Here is a 17,545-nt window from a genome sequence, read left to right as displayed (position 1 = left end):
CACATCACTCCCCTGTGCCGCTCCTCCTGTGCGGAATGGCTTCTCCTGCTTCCCAGTGCCATCCTCATCTGATGCAGCCTTTGCGCTTTGCCTCAGCTGTACCCCATTGTCCACAGATTTTGCTGACGCTTCTGCCTGATAGATTTCTGCCTTCTTTTGCATTTCACGTCTACTTAGAGCCACAGATACTGTGTTGTTTTACCATTTATTCCATGTGTATTTCTCCATCTGGACTGTGAGCTCTCTGAAGGAAGGAGCTAAATATCATTACCTTTTTTAGGGGGAGGAGGGTAGATTCTGTAAGGTGCTTAGCCCAGAACTGGGTAACAAGAGGGTATATAGCCCCCACTTCACTGCCTCAATTATTGTAACAATCCTTGGTCTTACCTAGACTTTTTCTTTTTAACCTAGACTTTTAAGTGAAGAAAAATTTCAAGAGGGTGTTTATTCAGTAAATAGTGGCTTACATGAGTTGGGGTGAAAATAACATTTTCAGTTTTAAAATGTACAAAGAAATACATTTGATGTTCTTAATTTTTTTTTTTTTTCCTGTAGGGTCGAAGAGCAGAGGATGGCTCTGTCATTGATTATGAACTGATTGACCAAGATGCCCGGGTCAGTGCCAAGCTTCTTGGTGTTTGGGGTTTTGTTTCCTAGTCTCTGGATAGTGGGTATAGTTATCCATCCTGCATAATAAATTACCTCAAACTCAGTGGCTTAGAACAAAAGGCATTTATTATCTCTCAGTTTCTGTGGGTCAGGAACTGGGAAGTGGCTCAGGACTTCTCCTAAGGTTGGAGACAAAATGTGGACCAGGGCTGCATCATCTGAGGGCCTGACAGCTTCAGGAGGATCTGCTTCCCAGATCACCCACCCATGTAGTCCCCCACCCATGTGACTGTTGGCAGGAGGCCTTACTCTTTCTTCACATGGGCCTCTCGAAGGGGTTGCTTGAGTGTCCTCACAGATGGCAGCTGGCTCTCCCCCGAGTGAGTGATCCAAGAGACACAGCGAGGAGGAAGCCAGGTGCCTTTTATGGTGTAAACTCAAGAGTCACACACACTGTCACTTCTGTCACACTCTGTTCATTAGAGGCGAGTCACTAGGTCTAGCTTCCCGTCAGTGGGAGGGGAAGTAGGCTCCACGTTTGGAAGGGAGGAATGTCAAAGAATTTGTGGGCTTCATTTTCACTTTCTGGAAGCTGTAGTTAAAACAAGATACACCCTTATAATGCTGGTGTTAGTTACAGGATCAATTTCTGACTCACATTTGCTCATTTAGGCTTTGCTTGTTTCTGCAGGGTATGATGCTGGTGTTCACAAACACACACTAATAGAATTCACAACACAGAACAGTGGGAGGAGATGGTAGAGGCACAGGCAGGGACAGGAAGGCTTACTGCCCTTGGTGGTGGGGGAAGAGGTGAGAGAGGCAGAGGCCCTTCCTTCTTCACCGGCTGAATAGAACTTCTGCTGGTTCTCATTCCATAATCACCCAAAACTATTTGTGAAGCTGATTCAGATCACTGTGAACTACATGCCTTTCCCAGAGGGTCGACAGCTGTCTCGAAGTATTTCATAAGAGCTGAAGAACAAAATTAATTTTAATCCATTTTAGTTTTAAAATTCAGTATATTTCACATAGCCCACTTAGCAGGAGGTAGAAAAGAGTTTTTTAAATTTATTTTTTATTAAATTTATTTATTTATTTATTTTTGGCTGCGTTGGGTCTTCTTTGCTATGCCGGCTTCTGTTGTTGCGGAGCATGGTCTCTAGGCGCACGGGCTTCAGTAGTTGTGGCTCCCGAGCTCTAGAGTTCAGGCTCAGTAGTTGTGGCGCACAGCCTTAATTGCTCCGTGGCATGTGGAATCTTCCCGGACCAGGGCTCGAACCCGTGTCCCCTGCATTGGCAGGCGGATTCTTAACTGCTGCGTCACCAGGGAAGCCCCTAGAAAAGGGTTTTGCAACTCCCAGATAGTGGATGGTCACTGAATAAGTATCGGCTCTTGCATAAGCCTTTCTCCCTCCTTCCCTGCCATTCTTAGCATTACTTATAGCCCCTAAATTTTCCAGAAACTGAAAATGTGATTGGACCAGCTTTTTTTTTCTTTCAGCTCCATCATTTCCGGAGTCTCTAAGAATTCTGGGGGTGGGTACGTGACTTGTAGCTGTCTTTAGTAGATGAACATTAGTTTATGTGCTATTGAACGTCCCGAATGGAGGAGAGCTGGAAGTGCTAATGAGCATTGGCTTGTCCTTCTGTATATGAGTAGAGGTTCTTGGTCATCCCTTTGGTGTTCAGGGAAGGAGATTTCTACAGCATCACCCTCACGAACACAACCTACTGTCATGCTGTATGTCTGTGCTTCAGGAAGACTGCTCTTAAGACTTTTGACCTAAATAGCACATTTTTCCTGTGTCTGCAGTGCAATCGTCCTTTCTCATTTGGCATTCTGAATGTATAGGTTTTGGGGTTTTGTGCATGACGCGTTTTTAATGACCTTGCTCTGGATTGTGGAATTAACTTTCGTGGTCGGTTGTGCTCGTAGGATCTCTATGATGCTGGCGTGAAGAGGAGAGGAACTGATGTTCCCAAGTGGATCAGCATCATGACCGAGCGGAGTGTGTGCCACCTCCAGAAAGGTGAGTGCTGTGCTGGAGAGGCCTTAGAGCCCCAGGGCCAAAACGGAGGGCCCTCTCAAGTGGGCCAGCTGGGTGTCTGTGTTGGGGCTCGGGTCTGCCAAAACGGAGTACACTCCCCACTTTGTGCCCTCTAACCTCACCCATTTTTCCTCACCAAGTCCATTCAACCTTCTTTCCCATTTTGGATCATTTTTTTCCCCTAAATACTCTTCATGTTTGGTGCTTTGTTGTGCTGCCTCTTCTCGTCTGGATCATTTTATCTTGCCACATCTGTTGAAGTAATGGACTTAGTTGGGTGCTATGTACTGTTTCTCGTGGCCCAGATAAAGTGGGTTCCACGCCGGAGAGATGAAGATGGTCAAAATATGTGTCTGGGGCAGTGCCATTTAGGACAGGTGCATGGTATGGCTGTCCCAGGGCAACTGGTACAGTGTCAGCTCTGGTCTGCGTGGCAATCCCTAACCTTCTAGGATGCTATGATTATCATCATCTGTGTGTGTGTGTGTGTGTGTGTGTGAGAGAGAGAGAGAGAGAGAGATGCATAACCGTGTGGGCAACCATTGATAGCTTTGACTAGTGGCTCTGTTATAATAATTATCTGTTGCTTTTCTTTAGTATTTGAAAGGTACAAGAGCTACAGCCCTTATGACATGCTGGAGAGCATCAAGAAGGAGGTTAAAGGAGACCTGGAAAACGCTTTCCTGAACCTAGGTAAGCAGGTGTGGCCCCCCCATCCCTAGTGGACATCAGCTTTCAGTCAGCTAGCTGTGCTGAAGCAGAAGTAACAAATGGCCATCCTGTTAATTCAAGTGGCTTTGGGAGGCATGGCTTCTTTACATGATTTGGGTAGTTTCATAATCTTCACCGTATGAATTTAAGATACGGAACTGAGGAAGGGCTTACGTTGGTAGAATGGAGCGTTGCCCAGGAGGAATAATATAACCAGAGAAAGGGCTCTCTCCATTGGGGGAACTCACACATCCATTTGGGTTTCTGCATTGCTCAGAGCCCCCTGGTTTAAGAGCACAGTGGGGGGCTTCCCTGGTGGTGCAGTGGTTAAGAATCTGCCTGCCAATGCAGGGGACATGGGTTCGAGCCCTGGTATGGGAGGATCCCATGTGCCGCAGAGCAACTAAGCCCGTGTGCCACAACTACTGAGCCTGTGCTCTAGAGCCCGTGAGCCACAACTACTGAGCCCATGGGCCTAGAGCCCATGCTCCCCAACAAGAGAAGCCACCCCAATGAGAAGCCCGCGCACTGCAATGAAGAGTGGCCCCCACTCGCTGCAACTAGAGGAAGCAATAAAGACCCAGCACGGCCAAAAATAAATAATATATAAATTTATTAAAAAAAAGAAAAAGAAAAAGCACAGCTGGCTGATTCAGAGGATTCCTGGTTTTCCCTGAGCGTTTCGCATTTTGCAGAGCCCATTCCTGTTACGTCTGGTCATCTGGTGGTGCCCCAGGTCAGGGCTTCACCCCCCACTGGTGGAGGAGAGAGGAGTTACTGACCCTTTTCTTCTCTCCACAGTCCAGTGCATTCAGAACAAGCCCCTGTATTTTGCTGACAGACTGTACGACTCCATGAAGGTAAGGGCAACTGGCCGAGAGGTCTGTGTTTCCACACTAGGCTTTTTCTTCCTTTGTGCCCCAGACTAAGGCTTCTGACTAGCGGATGGAGGAAGGGACCCCACTGTCTAGGTGCAGGAACACAGTAGTCAGCTCTGCTTTTACATGACAGGTGAGAAAACCACAAATCTGTCTTCTGTTTCTCCCAACTACTTGAACACGTGTTTGTGTACAGGTAGAAAGCAAAGTGCCACGGGAGAGAGAAAATGCCAGATGGTGATCATGTCAGATTCCTGTTCAGATTTCTCAGTGATTCCCTCCTGGTACCCCAGAGTAAGGACAAACAAGGAAGAGAGGTTATTAAGCAACCACTAGGCAGTAGGCATTGTGCTACTTACTTTATCTTAAATCATTACCAAAAAACCTTTGAGGCTTGTGTGACTATTTTCTTTCTAGATGAGGAGAATGGAGCTTGGAAAGCTTCAGCTTGCTTGAGGTTACATAGCCAAACTTGAACTTGGGTCTGTCTGACTCCAAAGCCAGCCCTGCAGTTTTCCCTTAAATGGACTGTCTCTTCCCACAGTCCCATCCCTTTTTCCATGCCTTAGATGTGCCTTGTGCTTTATGGCTTCCAGGCCCTTGCCGCTTCTTCCTGGGTCACCCCCTTGTCCACACTGCCTCTCTCCCATCTCCCCAGACCAGTTAGTTCCATGTCAAGTATGGCCCGTTCTCTGGTCTGAGGTTCTGGATGTAAACTTTAGTGGTCCTTATTGCTTGTATCATTCAAAATGGCATAGAGCCATGGTGAGCGTGGTAGCATGTGCCCTCTAAGCCCCCGAGAGCCAGGAGCTTTGTGTTACGTACGTAAACTCACGCACTTCCTGACCTGAGCCTTGCAGTGGTTAGCGCTCAGTTCACATTTACTGAATGTACGGCATTGGGGCTTTGTGCCGATTTCATGCTGGTGTGTTTGGAATTCCAAGGCGCTCATTGTTCTTAAGGGAGCAGTTTTGTGGTTATCTCTGCAGTCTCTTAGAGGGCGGCTTCAGGAGCCCAAATCAGTTCCATGTGCAGGAGAACTCACTAGACTCTTTTAATGATTAACATTGTCAGCGAATTGTAACTTGGAGCGTAAATTTGACTTTCAGGGCAAGGGAACTCGCGATAAGGTCCTGATTAGAATCATGATCTCCCGCAGTGAAGTGGACATGTTGAAAATTAGATGTGAATTCAAGAAAAAGTACGGCAAGTCCCTGTACCACTACATTCAGGTAAGGCCCCACCTGACCATCAGAGAGAGGGCTGGGAGTCCTGGGCAGGTGCCTGTCAGAACAATGGCAGAATGGCGGTTTTCTGTTTTCTAACTCCCCGGGGAAGAGATGCTAGTCATCAAATATCAGGGATTTATTTTGAAAGTGCTATTAGGATTTGTCCTGGAATCTTACAGAATCAGGCAAATATTTCATATTTCCCACACCTATTCTGCAGTGACAGCTGGTGCCCATGACAGTGATCCTGCAAGACTTGCTGACGTCCTGAAAAGACTGAGATCAGTTTAATCTACGTTTTATTATATTTCCATTTCTTGAAACTCCTCTGTGATAAGCCTGGCAACATTTCCTCACCCAGAACTCCCATCTCTCCCCTCCCCATTTAGCCTGTCCCTGTTTTGGAGGGATGGAATGTTCATATATAAGGAGCAATTGCCTTCACCGTGGTCCCGCCCACTGTGTTTAATTCAGACAGATGTTGCAAACCCCTCTTTCTGAAAGATCCTGAAAATTTCAATGTCGTGTCAGTGGTTACCAGGGATGAATTTTTTAGAGCTGGGTTTGCTATAACTAGGTTTACTAGGGCATATGTTTAAAATTCAGGGAGCATTTAGACTCAGTAATTATTTCCTTAACTCATCAGCTTATTCCCACGTGACTTTAAGAGTCCACGAAACAACACAATCAGGCAGGAAGGTGCCTCGCGTGTCTTCTCTGGAAGGACGCGGGCCAGGGAGAAAACGGGTGGTGTTTGCAGGACCTCAGTGCAGGAGGAGACTGGGTTCTGTCCTCTGGTCACTTACCATGTTAATCCCCAGGACCCTGTGTTCTCTCTACCCTTGTGGCAATAAGCTCCCCTGGGCCGCGATCCCTGAGGGTCCTCTGATGGTTTGGGTGTGTCTGGGCAGGTCCCACAGAGGCTCCATGTGCCGTGGGCCTGCTTGTGTGTTTCTGCAGAGTGTGGGTCTTTCTCCTGACCCTGAATTTCCTTTTTCTCCTTGGCCACTTATAGCAAGACACCAAGGGTGACTACCAGAAAGCGCTGCTGTACCTGTGCGGTGGGGATGACTGAAGCCCGTAATGGCCCGAGGGTCCAGGACGGCTGCTCTGCGCTCCCAGCTAACAGATCTACACAATCAGCATGTGGCTAACAACCCCCTTGTGCCCATCCCTGGGAGGATGACATTAGTGCTGCCCACCCCACCTGCTCCACCCTTAGTTTAGTTGCCTAAGCATTACCTGGCTTTCTGGTCTAGTCTCTCTTTTCAGTCAAAGAAATGAACATTCCAGGGAATTGGAAGTGAAATCTATGATGTGAAACACTTTGCCTTTTGAGTACTGTGTCGTAAACAGATGAATAAACTGAATTTTTACTTTAGGAACAAGTACTTTGTTGACCTTGCTCTCAATTTAATTGTTTCAAAATCAAACATGCTTAAGGGTTGTATTGTTTGGCTGGTAAGGCTGTCCCCTTGAGGAAGAAAGCTCTAGAAAGGAGCTGTCCGATATAGTAGCTGCTCTCCAGATGTGGCTATTTACATTTACATTTATTTAAACGAAATAATTAAAAGGTCAATTCCTCAGTCAAGCTATCCACATTTCAGATATTCACTATCCACGTGTGGTTAGCACCTAGTGTATTGGACAGCACAGGCAGAGTACATTTTCATTATAATAGAAGGTTCTATTGCACAGGGGATGATAGTACCTATGGGGGGAAAAATGCCAGAATGACCCCTTCATTTGCTCATCTTTATACAGGTAAGTTAGGTGAAAAGAAGCTGCAGGGGCCTCAAACTGGGAAAAGGGTAGGATGGTGTGATAGACTCCATTTAGCAAATATTGCAAGTATTCCCATAAGAATTAACAGAAATAAGTAACATCCTGCCCCGGCCTCGAGGGCTCACCTGTCAGAGTCAGGCTACAGCATCCTTATACAGGTGGTGTAACAAAAGCAGACGGGCACACAGAGAAGAAAGCGATTGGCTTTGCCTGGGAGGATTGAGAAAGATGACCCAGAGAAGAAAACATCTGAGCCATGCCCTAATATCTAAGGGGAAGTGTTACAGCTGGGAGGAAGCTCTCCACGAGCATTCTTATGGTTCTGATAAAGGTAATTCATACACCTGGTTCACATTTCAAAAGTCACACAGAGTCTGTGCAGTGAAAATTACATCTCCCTCCCACTCTCTTCCCAACCAGCCAGGGGGCCTTCCTAGAGTCAACGTGGTTTCTGGTCCTTCCTTCCATGGATAGGCTGTGTACTAAACAGGCGTGTGTGTTGATGTACCTGTCTCCGCTCACAAGGTGAAGGTGCTGTTCATTGGCTTCTAGCCCAGGACCCTGAAGATGGCTTGCTCATACAGGTACCTCCCCTAAGCTGGGGGTAGGGCTGGGGCAGTGTTGATGACTATCCCCAAATTCTTACACTACATTTTCTCCTCGTAAAGGATGCTGTGTCAGTCACTAATTCTTGACACCTGGCTGATGTTGGATGCACTTAGTGGCCTGCAGGGACTAGGCAGGTAGTGGAAATGCAGGTGTGAAATGGGCTGGTTGGACAGAAGTGGGGAGTCTGGAGAATGGAGAACACCTGCCCCACTTTCAGCCCCCAGATCCAATGAAAACAGCACCACGATAACCAAAAGATGTGCATCTGTGGACTGATTGATTGGCTATTTTGACCTTTGGCAAACTTGCTGTGGAAACTCAGATGGAACATGGCTCTTCAGTCACTAGGCCCATAAAGTGCCCGTAAGGCCACTGAGATACTCTTTAAAATGCAAGTTAGGCAAAAAATAGTGTGTTTCCTCAAATGTCTCTTCCGATGCATATTAGATGTGATGCCTCCAATCCCAGAATATACTTTTCCGCATGCTTGGGGCAGAGTTCAAGGAACTGCATAAGAAGCAGGGAATTTCTGTTTCCCTGCACATTCTGGTGTTGACCTCAGAACTGATCGGGCTCTGCGACTTCCCTGGCAGTCCAGTGATTGAGACTCCGTGCTCCCAATGCAGGCTGCACAGGTTCCATCCCTGATTGGGGAACTAAGGCCCTGCACACCGCATGGCGCGGCCATGAAAAAAAAAAAAACTGATTGGGCTGAGCAGAGGCTGTCGGGAGCGGTGTTTCAGATCACGAAGTATTCAGGCTGTTTCTTCCCACCACGCAATGCGTTTCATGCAGCAGAGGGAAAGGTGGTGGAAAGAGAAGGCAGGGCCGGGCAGCCAGGGTGTGGGCAGGCTCCTGCTCTCGCCCTGCCCAGGGTGGCCTGGCCACTGGTCTGGCTGCTCTGGACCCTCCAGCAGGCGTGAGGGAACATCCAAAAGGCAGCTTGGCGAAAGGAAGGCCACCGGAGAACCATTCCAAATGCTGCCTCCTGTCTCCCCTGAATGGAACAATGGCTGTCTAGTGTTTTCCAAAACTGACAGAAAGGGCCCTTGGAATTTGGCTTTGTATTCTGGATTCCAGCTTGTCCTCCACAGTTAAGCTGTCCAAACCATTTCTTTTTTTTTTTAATTAAATTAAATTATTTATTTGGTGGCGCCGGGTCTTGCTTGCAGCAGGCGGGCTCCTTAGTTGCAGCATGCGTGTGGGATCTAGTTCCCTGACCAGGGATCGAACCCGGACCCCCTGCATTGGAGACGCAGTGGAGTCCTAACCACTGCATTACCCGGGAAGTCCCCAAACGGTTTCTTGAAGTAAAGAACCATGTGGAGATTTGACTATTCTCCCAATTTTACTTTGTAAAGAGAAGGAAAAGGGAATGTGGCAGGCTTAACAATGGCAGCTGATAATAAGAACTTTGTGTTCTTTGAGGAGTTAAAGGTAAATGCATGCTAGTCATGGAAACTTATTAAACTATGATTGTGGGCAAGAAGATACGATTTTTTTTCTCCCTGACCTGTGTGGTGGAGCAACACAGGACTGTCACATTGCACAGCTCCAGACGGCACCCTTCACATTGTAGTCTATGTGAATGGTATGTCCCCTGGACTTACGCAGTGCACAATCTGAGCGGCCATACATGACAGCCCTATATGGTGACCCTAGGTGTGTGTGAGATGGCCTAGTAAGCCTTTTTGTCACATTGTTGGCTTCCAGATTAGAGTTGGAAGACAAATCTTACTTAGAAACAGGTGGCTAAACCTTGTCTTTTCCACAGACTCTTGATCTTTGGACCCATCTTACTGGGCTATGCATCAATGACTACGCATATGAATCTTCCCAGTATCTGAAGTTCCTGTGGCGTAAATTATTAGTAAAGATAGCTAGAGCAGGGGAAACCAGGCTCACAAAGTGGCTGCATTTAGCAAGAAAAATGATTTGAGGACAGAAAACTTTTAAATCAATTTTTAGTCTTTAAATGACTCCAGTCTCCAGGCCTCTCCCCACGTTTTGACAAACGGCTTTGCCTTCTTACCCACATTAGTTTATCTGACCTCCTTTTTCCATCAACTACCAAAATGAAAACTCCGCTGCAAGAGAGTGAGAGGGAGCAATTTTAAACATCCCTTAGCAATGAGGCAGAACATGCTATAGCCATCAAGTTCTAGTTGTTCATTCTATTTATTGAAAAAAGCCTGTAGCCTGATTTCTTTTATGCGAGTACATTTGAGCAAGCAAAGTTTATAGAGATGACTTATCTCATTACATTAGAAGAGTGATTTGCTATCTCAGCATCTATAAGCAATTTTAACAGACATTTCTGGATGAAGAAAAGCTTTTGTAAATATATGCGAAAGACACGATTTCATCAAGCATTAAATTGGAGGTGGCCTGGAAAAATATTACATTTGTGCATTCAATTAGCTTGATTGTGGCTGAATTTTGTCCACTGAAGGAAGCATTTCTACAGGAAAACAGGAGCATTCCCTATGTCAGCAGGTTTCTTAAAACAGAAAACACACTTTCCCCTTTGCAAGTCCTCTTTTGCATTTGTGCTGTTCCCAGCTATGCGTCCCTAATCAGCCTGCTCAGTCTCGTTCTCCACAGTAGAGGGTAAGGGGGGAGCGAACCAGGAGCCACGTTATCTAGGCCTTAGAGAAATCCCAACCCAACGATTCCAACATTAAATAGCCTGCATCTAGTCTGAAAGCTAGGCAAGCTCTGGGCAAAACTGGGACGGGTCAAGGATGGACTTAAGTTCTCCAAACTTCCCTTTCTGGTCTCTGCAGGGCCTCTCCTTTCAGGGTCTGTGGGATGCTGTTTAAATCTTGGTAGGGCTGTTAGCCCATGTCTCTTTCCTGGAAGTAAGTGTATAGGGTCAGCTTTATCTTGGAATGAAGGCTTTGTTCCCATATTACGGGAATGAACGGGGCTAGTGAAGAAATGGGAGAATGGTTGGGATTCAAGAGGGCTTTCTTGGACCCCTGAAATCACAGTAAAGAAGTGAGCTAAGGGCTTCCCTGGTGGCGCAGTGGTTGAGAGTCCGCCTGCCGATGCAGGGGACACGGGTTCGTGCCCCGGTCCAGGAAGATCCCACGTGCCGCGGAGCGGCTGGGCCCGTGAGCCATGGCCGCTGAGCCTGCGCGTCCGGAGCCTGTGCTCTGCAACGGGAGAGGCCACAGCAGTGAGAGGCCCGCGTACCGCAAAAAAAAAAAAAAAAAAAAAAGAAGTGAGCTAAGTATTTAGGGTGATCACTAGCCCTTCCCTGCAATCCTTGCTGTTCTGTAGTTGAACCATCAGCTTTATATTAATAAGAAACAAACCAGAAAGGACATGCTATGTCAGTGGAACCTGGTGTGGAGGTGGCTTGTTAAACAGTAGGTGAGGACAAATTACAACTTTCCCAGCTGTAATCCATTAGAGCCCAAGGCTATCGTACTTCCAAGTACATTTCTAAAGATTAGTACAAGGCTTAGCAAGCAGTTTGGATCAGGAATACAGAAATATTTCAAACAAGTTTTAGGTTTCTATATCAGTGAGGTTGCCAGATTTCTTGGATTCTTGAGCTTTGGAAAACCATTTTGGTCTTAAAGGATCACCTTTGTCCTAATAGATATGAACTCATCTATGACTAGGAAAAATTTTAAAGTCCAGAGTTGGTCAGGTAATACAGGATCTCTCAGTCATTCACTTATTCACCTATTGACTTATTAATGTATTCAGTAGACAAGCCTACTATATGCTGGTGACTGAACTAATCACCAAGGATTGGAAGAACAGCAAGGCAATGCTGACCATGCAGAATAATAAGGGCTGTGATGGAGGCACAGGTGAGATGCTTGGAGGGGGGGTCCAGAGTAATGGAAAGGTTTGGGGAGAGGCAATCCTTAAAGCAGGAATTTTTTTTTTTTTTGGTATTTTTTTCCTGACATACAGGAGGAATACAGAATCACTGTAGAAAGTTAAAAAATACAGAAAAGTATAAAGGAGAAAATCTGAATCACCTGGAACTCCAACTAGAACAAACCACCATTAACATTTTGGCAGGACGACTTGTTTGAGACTGAGCTCTTGTTTCCTTGGCAGTAAGCTCATCAGGAAAGAATGAGAGGCAGGTTTCCCTTCCCATCTTGAAGAGGGAGGGCTGAGTTTCAGGCAGTAAAAGTCGGGCTTCCCTTGTCTCATGGAAGAGTTAAGTGGATTTTGAGTTTTCCAAGTCCATTTCAAGAATATGTAGGCCTGGATTGTCTAAAGGGAAGGGTTCTGGAGTAAAGGAAGAAGCAAGTAGCCTAACCCTGGCTCAGCTGGGTTCAGAGACTGAGCATGGCGGTGCCCAGGGGATGGGGACAGTACCCAGCCTCCATGCAGTGCCTGGAGTGTCCTGACCTCTGGGAAGCCCTGGTGTTTGCAGGGAATTAAAACCTTGTCCGCTGCAGTGCTAGCTCCCGCAGGGAACGTCTTAGTTATGGTATGGTGAATGGGGAATGAGGCTCTGCCCAGTGTTAAAATCTATTTCCAGTCTTGCTCTGACTTTATACCATTTCCTCCCCAGTCACCGGGACAGCACACATCCCACAACCAACTGCTAGAAGGGAACCTCTGTATGTTTACCTTCTGACTTTTCTCTTTGTCACATTTTATGATTTACAGTATCTATTCCAGATAAATCCTAAGTATTCCAGACAGTTCAGAGCTCCATAATTTAGACCTAACTTTGTGCTTTGAAGACCCTAAGTTAGTAGGGAAAACAGGTTCCTATTAGAGTCTTAAAGCAAGAGAAGGAAGATGAAGGATGCACTCCAGATAGCATATTCCAAGTTGCTAGGAAAACAAAGAAACCATAGAAAATTATTTCAGAGCATAGATGAAACAAAGGAAGAGGTGGAATCAAAACTTTTCAGCTCTTCAGTGGGATAACTGCCAGTTCTGTTTTAATATGAAGTTTCAGCATCGTTCACATGTAGCTTCTAATACGAACAGATCCAGAGTAAGAGAATGCATGTCAGCCTTATTCCTAGCCTCTGTATCCTTTGTTTCTCCCCTTGGTTGAAGCCTCCAAATCTCCACATAGAAATTCAGGCCTGTCCTGTGCCTGGTTTCAGGCCTTTGCTGGCCAGAGCATGGAGTATTTAACCAGCTTTGTCTCCCGCTTGGCATGGCCCTGCTCAGTCCCGGGAAGCCCAGCTGTCCCAGGAACAGGCTACTTGCTTCTTCCTCTCACCCCAGAGCCCTCCCCTTGGAGAGAATCTGCCTCCAGTGGGCTCAAGGGGTTCCAATCAGCTTATATATTCATGTCCCTACAAACCCTGCAGGTTACTCTCCTGACTAGAAGGTGATCAGCTTATGCCCTGAAGCAACAAAGACAGATACTGAGACAGCCAAAGTTAAAAAAAATAAGGTGGAAATCGTGCTTCCTTCAAAATCAGTTGGCTTTGTAATTGCCTTTTCTCCTGGTCTAGCAACTGCCTTCTCCCACGTGGATGCCGATATTTATTGCCTTATGCTTGAAATGAAAAGGCAAATTTTGACATCCAAGGACTGGTTAGTCCTGAGAGGGCAGGGGATCTGGAAGAACAGTAGTTAGTCAGCACAGGCTGTGCTCTTGAAGCGGCTTGGCTTTCCTTTCCTCTGAGAACCTATCTTCAAGGTCAGTCTGAAGTTTGCAAGCCTGGTGGCCACTCTACCCCACTGGGGCAGCCTGACAGAGGGAGCAATTCAGTACCGCACAGCCATAAAATGTCCACGAGTTTAAAAAACAAAACCACAGTTGTTCTTGGGGCTGGGCTGGTTCCCCCATCCCAGTTTTAGCAGGATGTGTATGTGGCCATGGAACTCCTGGTGAGCTCTGAGGCTGTCCAGCGGGTGGTAGGGAACGTGCAGTAGGAACCCTGCACGTCAGGGCTCAGTGTCTGCAAATGGGCTTTACATGAAGAGCGGGATGCACCCTCCGGGCAGAAGGGATCCCGGGGCAGGGGGTGCGAGGCAGGATCTCAGGAAGCCAAAGCTAGTCAAGATCACTCTCCTCCTCCTCTGGATGTGATCAATGGCCTCCTTCAGGCGGAACTGCTTGTCTCCATGACATGAGCTATGCAGATGGCAGGCGAACGGGAGAGCCCAGCTTCACAGTGGACCAGGACCTTGCCTTCCTTTTCCCGGACCCAGTCAATGAAGCCTATTGCTCCTTGGAAGCAGGAGCGAATGTCAGCCGCGTGGCTGTCTCTCACAGGGATCCATTTGTAGTGCAGGTGGGCGGTGCGGGCCTGCGAGGTCCGCCGCCAGACACTCAGCAGGGCCGTGATCACGTGCAGGGTGGTGGGGAACCGGCACTCGGATGCTTGGTGGGCACTTCCAAGGTGGAGGAACAGAGGGATTGCACCTGCGCCGCCGTGGTCCTAAGGCGGCCGGTAGCTGATGTTGAGCACTGGTTTCCCACACTGGCTGATTAGTGCGCTCTCGTTTCACTATCCTCTGGTGAAATGGGTTTTACAGCCACGCTGCACTCGGGAATATTCCGAGTGGAAAGCCTCCTACCCTCGCCTGTAAGAAGCACACCTGCCGGCGGGCAGGCAGGCAGGGGGGCGGGCAGGCAGGCAGGGGAGCGGGCAGGCAGGGGAGCAGCGAGGCTGGCGGGACGCGCACCGCGGTCCCCTCGGCACCCCCGCCGCGCGCGCGCCCTCTGTCGGGCAGCACGAGCGCGCCGCCGAGGGGAGATAGGCGTGGAGCGAGCCGCGCACGCTCGAGGCGGCCAAGGCATGGGGTGGGGGCGGGCGTGCGCGTGGTCCCGCCCCCGCCCACGCCGCACGCAGGTATCCAGGCCCGCTGCCCGCAGGCGTGGCTCCGGGCTACTCGTGGGTGGCGGCGCGGGCCGGCAGCTCCGCTCGCGTTTCCCGTCTCGGACGCTCGGCGTTCCGCCAGCCACTCGCTGCCCCGTGGAGTCGGGCCGAGGAGTTTTGAACGGGGTCTGAGGATAACTCAGTGTGCAGCGTTACTGGAAACTAAATATAAGACGTTTAACTGGAAGAGCCAGGTAAGATGGGTCATTTGACCCTTGAACCACGCTGGGGTTAGGGGCACTGACCTCCCGTGGAGTCGAAAATCCTCTCATGCTCAGTCTCTGCCTCAAAAACAAAGGAATTGGTAAACGACTCACCCAAGGGCTGGAAGCTCAAACAGTTTGGTTAGAATCAGGATTCAAGCCCTAGTTCTTTTGAGTCCGCATAATGTGATCTCTAATTGAACGCAGGCTTTTCCCACACTTAATTAACGTAAAGATCTGTATAATGAAAATACAGATGCTGTATTTGTTGGAAAAAAACTCCGTGTAAGTGGACCCGCACAGTTCAAACTGCATTTCAAAGCCATGTTACTCAAGGCTCACCTGTATTTTAGGATGGAACTCTGGCTTAGATATCAGAAGTTTTTGAGGGCTCCCTCTCAGAGGTGAGTTAAATTATCAATCAGTCATTTTCTATCCCCACCCTCAATAAAGAATACAGGTTTGGAGTGTTTAGATCCGGGTCTGCTGCTGTAAGTCAGATGACTGCAATTAAGTGATAATAGTAAAAACTATAGGGAATATCAGTCTGCCTAGATTCAGGGGAGTTTTGCTTCCACAAGATCAGAAAACATGGAAAAGGCCCGGAAGCCCGCAGTCTGGGGTGTCTATTTTCTATGGATGTGTTAAACCAGTGTGGTGAGTCTTAGGTCTAGGCAGTGCTTCTCACATTTGTTCCTGTGGCCAAGTCCCTGTGAGTCACTTCTGGGGACATCACAAAATAATGACCCATTTTCCATGTATTAGATAAACCAGGAGTAGCTTTATGGATGGAAGATTTTATAATCACATACGTAGCATTTTCATGCCTCACAAATGTGTATGTAAAATATTTCTAGGAAATGACATGTACAGTGGTGGTCCTTCTTGCCCTATTCTCTCCTCCTGTCCTGCAGGCAGCCCTTGCTGAGGCCAGGGAAGAGGAGGAGGCCTTTTACAATGAAACTCCCCTGTGAGCTTCATAACATATAAGGAGGTTTGCTAGTGGGTGTGAACCCTTTGCTGGGCGTATCTTTTTTTTTTTTTTTTTTTTTTTGGCTGCGTTGGGTCTTGGTTGCTGTGTGAGGGCTTTCTCTAGTTGCGGCGAGTGGGGGCTACTCTTTGTTGCGGTGCGCGGGCTTCTCGTTGCAGTGGCTTCTCTTGTTGCGGAGCTCGGGCTCTAGGTGCGCAGGCTTCAGTAGTTGTGGCTCGTGGGCTCTAGAGCGCAGGCTCAGTAGTTGTGGCGCACGGGCTTAGTTGCTCCGCGGCACGTGGGATCTTCCCGGACCAGGACTCGAACCCATGTCCTCTGCATTGACAGGCGGATTCGTAACCACTGTGCCACCAGGCAAGTCCCTAGAGTTTGATTGTCTTTTAACTGTCTTCTCCATTCTCACGACTTGACCATGGAGCAGAGCTGAATCTCAAAGGACAGGCATGGAGGGGTTTCAGCATGAAGGAGCAAAAGGAAAGGCAGAGCAAAAGAAGGCACTAGAGGCAGGGTGGAGAGAAGGGAGAGGGAGCGCCTTTTTCAGGCTGCGCCCACAGGGCCAGGGACTAAAGACCCATTTGTATGGGCTGAGCCCTGGAGTCAGACTGAGCAGATTAGAGAAGAAATCTCCAAATCTCTCCCACCAGAAAGGCTTTCTGTGAGTTAGACTGTATCGCTTGAACCTGGAGTAGATACCTGTTTGAATGTTTTTTGGGAACTGATATTGATGCTTGATGGGTTAAGAGTAAGACTTTGTCATTCTCTCCTCCACAATGAAGGACTCAGTGTAGAGATTTTATACATTCTGAGTTTTTCTGTTGAAATCTATTTACTACCAGGACATTTGTTTTGTCAATTTACACTGGCTAGCTCATTAAAGCAACAGTCTCTTGAGCTTACTCTATGTCAAGCACTGTGTTATGTGTTTGACATAGATTATGATGTTTAATTCCTCCACTGTGCCTGGAAGTGGGTATCATGAGCCCATTTGACTGATGAGAGAGCTGAGGCTCGGCAAGGTTGACTTTCCCAAAATCACGTGGCCAGTAAGAAGCGGAACCCAAATCTCTTACTCTCTTTCTCAATACATAAGGCAAATACTAACAGCCATAAAAGGGGAAATCGACAGTAACACATTCATAGTAGGGGACTTTAACACCCCACTTTCACCAATGGACAGATCATCCAAAATGAAAATAAATAAGGAAACACAAGCTTTAAATGCTACATTAAACAAGATGGACTTAATTGATATTTACTCTCTTTCTCCAGTGTGGTTAGTAACTAGCTCATCCACTGCTTCTGCAGCAGAATTTTAATAAAAACGGAAGAAAAATCTATTCTTTGATTTTTGTGTGTGTGTGTGTGTGTGTGAATTGGGAAAAGACTATCAACATTTTTAAAGTAAACTTTTCATTTTAGAATATTTTGAGATTTGCAAAATTACTGTGAAGATAGTAAGTGTACCTGTATTCCCACACCCAGCGTTCCCTTTTTAAAACATCTTATGATAGTATATGTTTGTTACGATGAATAAACCAACTTTGATACATTATTATTAACTAAAGTCCAGGGTTTATTCAGATTTCCTCAGTTTTCCCCTTATGTCCTTTTTCTGTTCCATGATCCTGTCTAGGATATCGTGTTATATG

General features: G+C 47.3%; 1 protein-coding gene across 1 annotated transcript in view; it reads left to right on the top strand.

The window, feature by feature from the left end:
- Positions 1 to 6,866, top strand: part of ANXA2 (annexin A2) — a 33,666-nt gene extending 26,800 nt beyond the window's left edge. Inside the window, exons 7-12 of the mRNA XM_079699660.1 lie at positions 556 to 615; positions 2,549 to 2,642; positions 3,258 to 3,353; positions 4,173 to 4,231; positions 5,359 to 5,481; positions 6,494 to 6,866. Of these exons, the coding sequence (XP_079555786.1) occupies positions 556 to 615; positions 2,549 to 2,642; positions 3,258 to 3,353; positions 4,173 to 4,231; positions 5,359 to 5,481; positions 6,494 to 6,553 (492 nt within the window). The 3' untranslated portion in view covers positions 6,554 to 6,866. The remainder of the gene's footprint in view (positions 1 to 555; positions 616 to 2,548; positions 2,643 to 3,257; positions 3,354 to 4,172; positions 4,232 to 5,358; positions 5,482 to 6,493) is intronic.
- The last annotated feature ends 10,679 nt before the right edge of the window (positions 6,867 to 17,545 follow it).

The sequence above is a fragment of the Hyperoodon ampullatus genome (assembly GCF_949752795.1).
Source record: "Hyperoodon ampullatus genome assembly, chromosome: 3".
In the NCBI taxonomy this organism is placed as follows: domain Eukaryota; kingdom Metazoa; phylum Chordata; class Mammalia; order Artiodactyla; family Ziphiidae; genus Hyperoodon; species Hyperoodon ampullatus.
The sequence above is the reverse complement of the archived record's forward strand: the minus strand, read 5'-3'. Positions and strand labels throughout refer to the sequence as shown.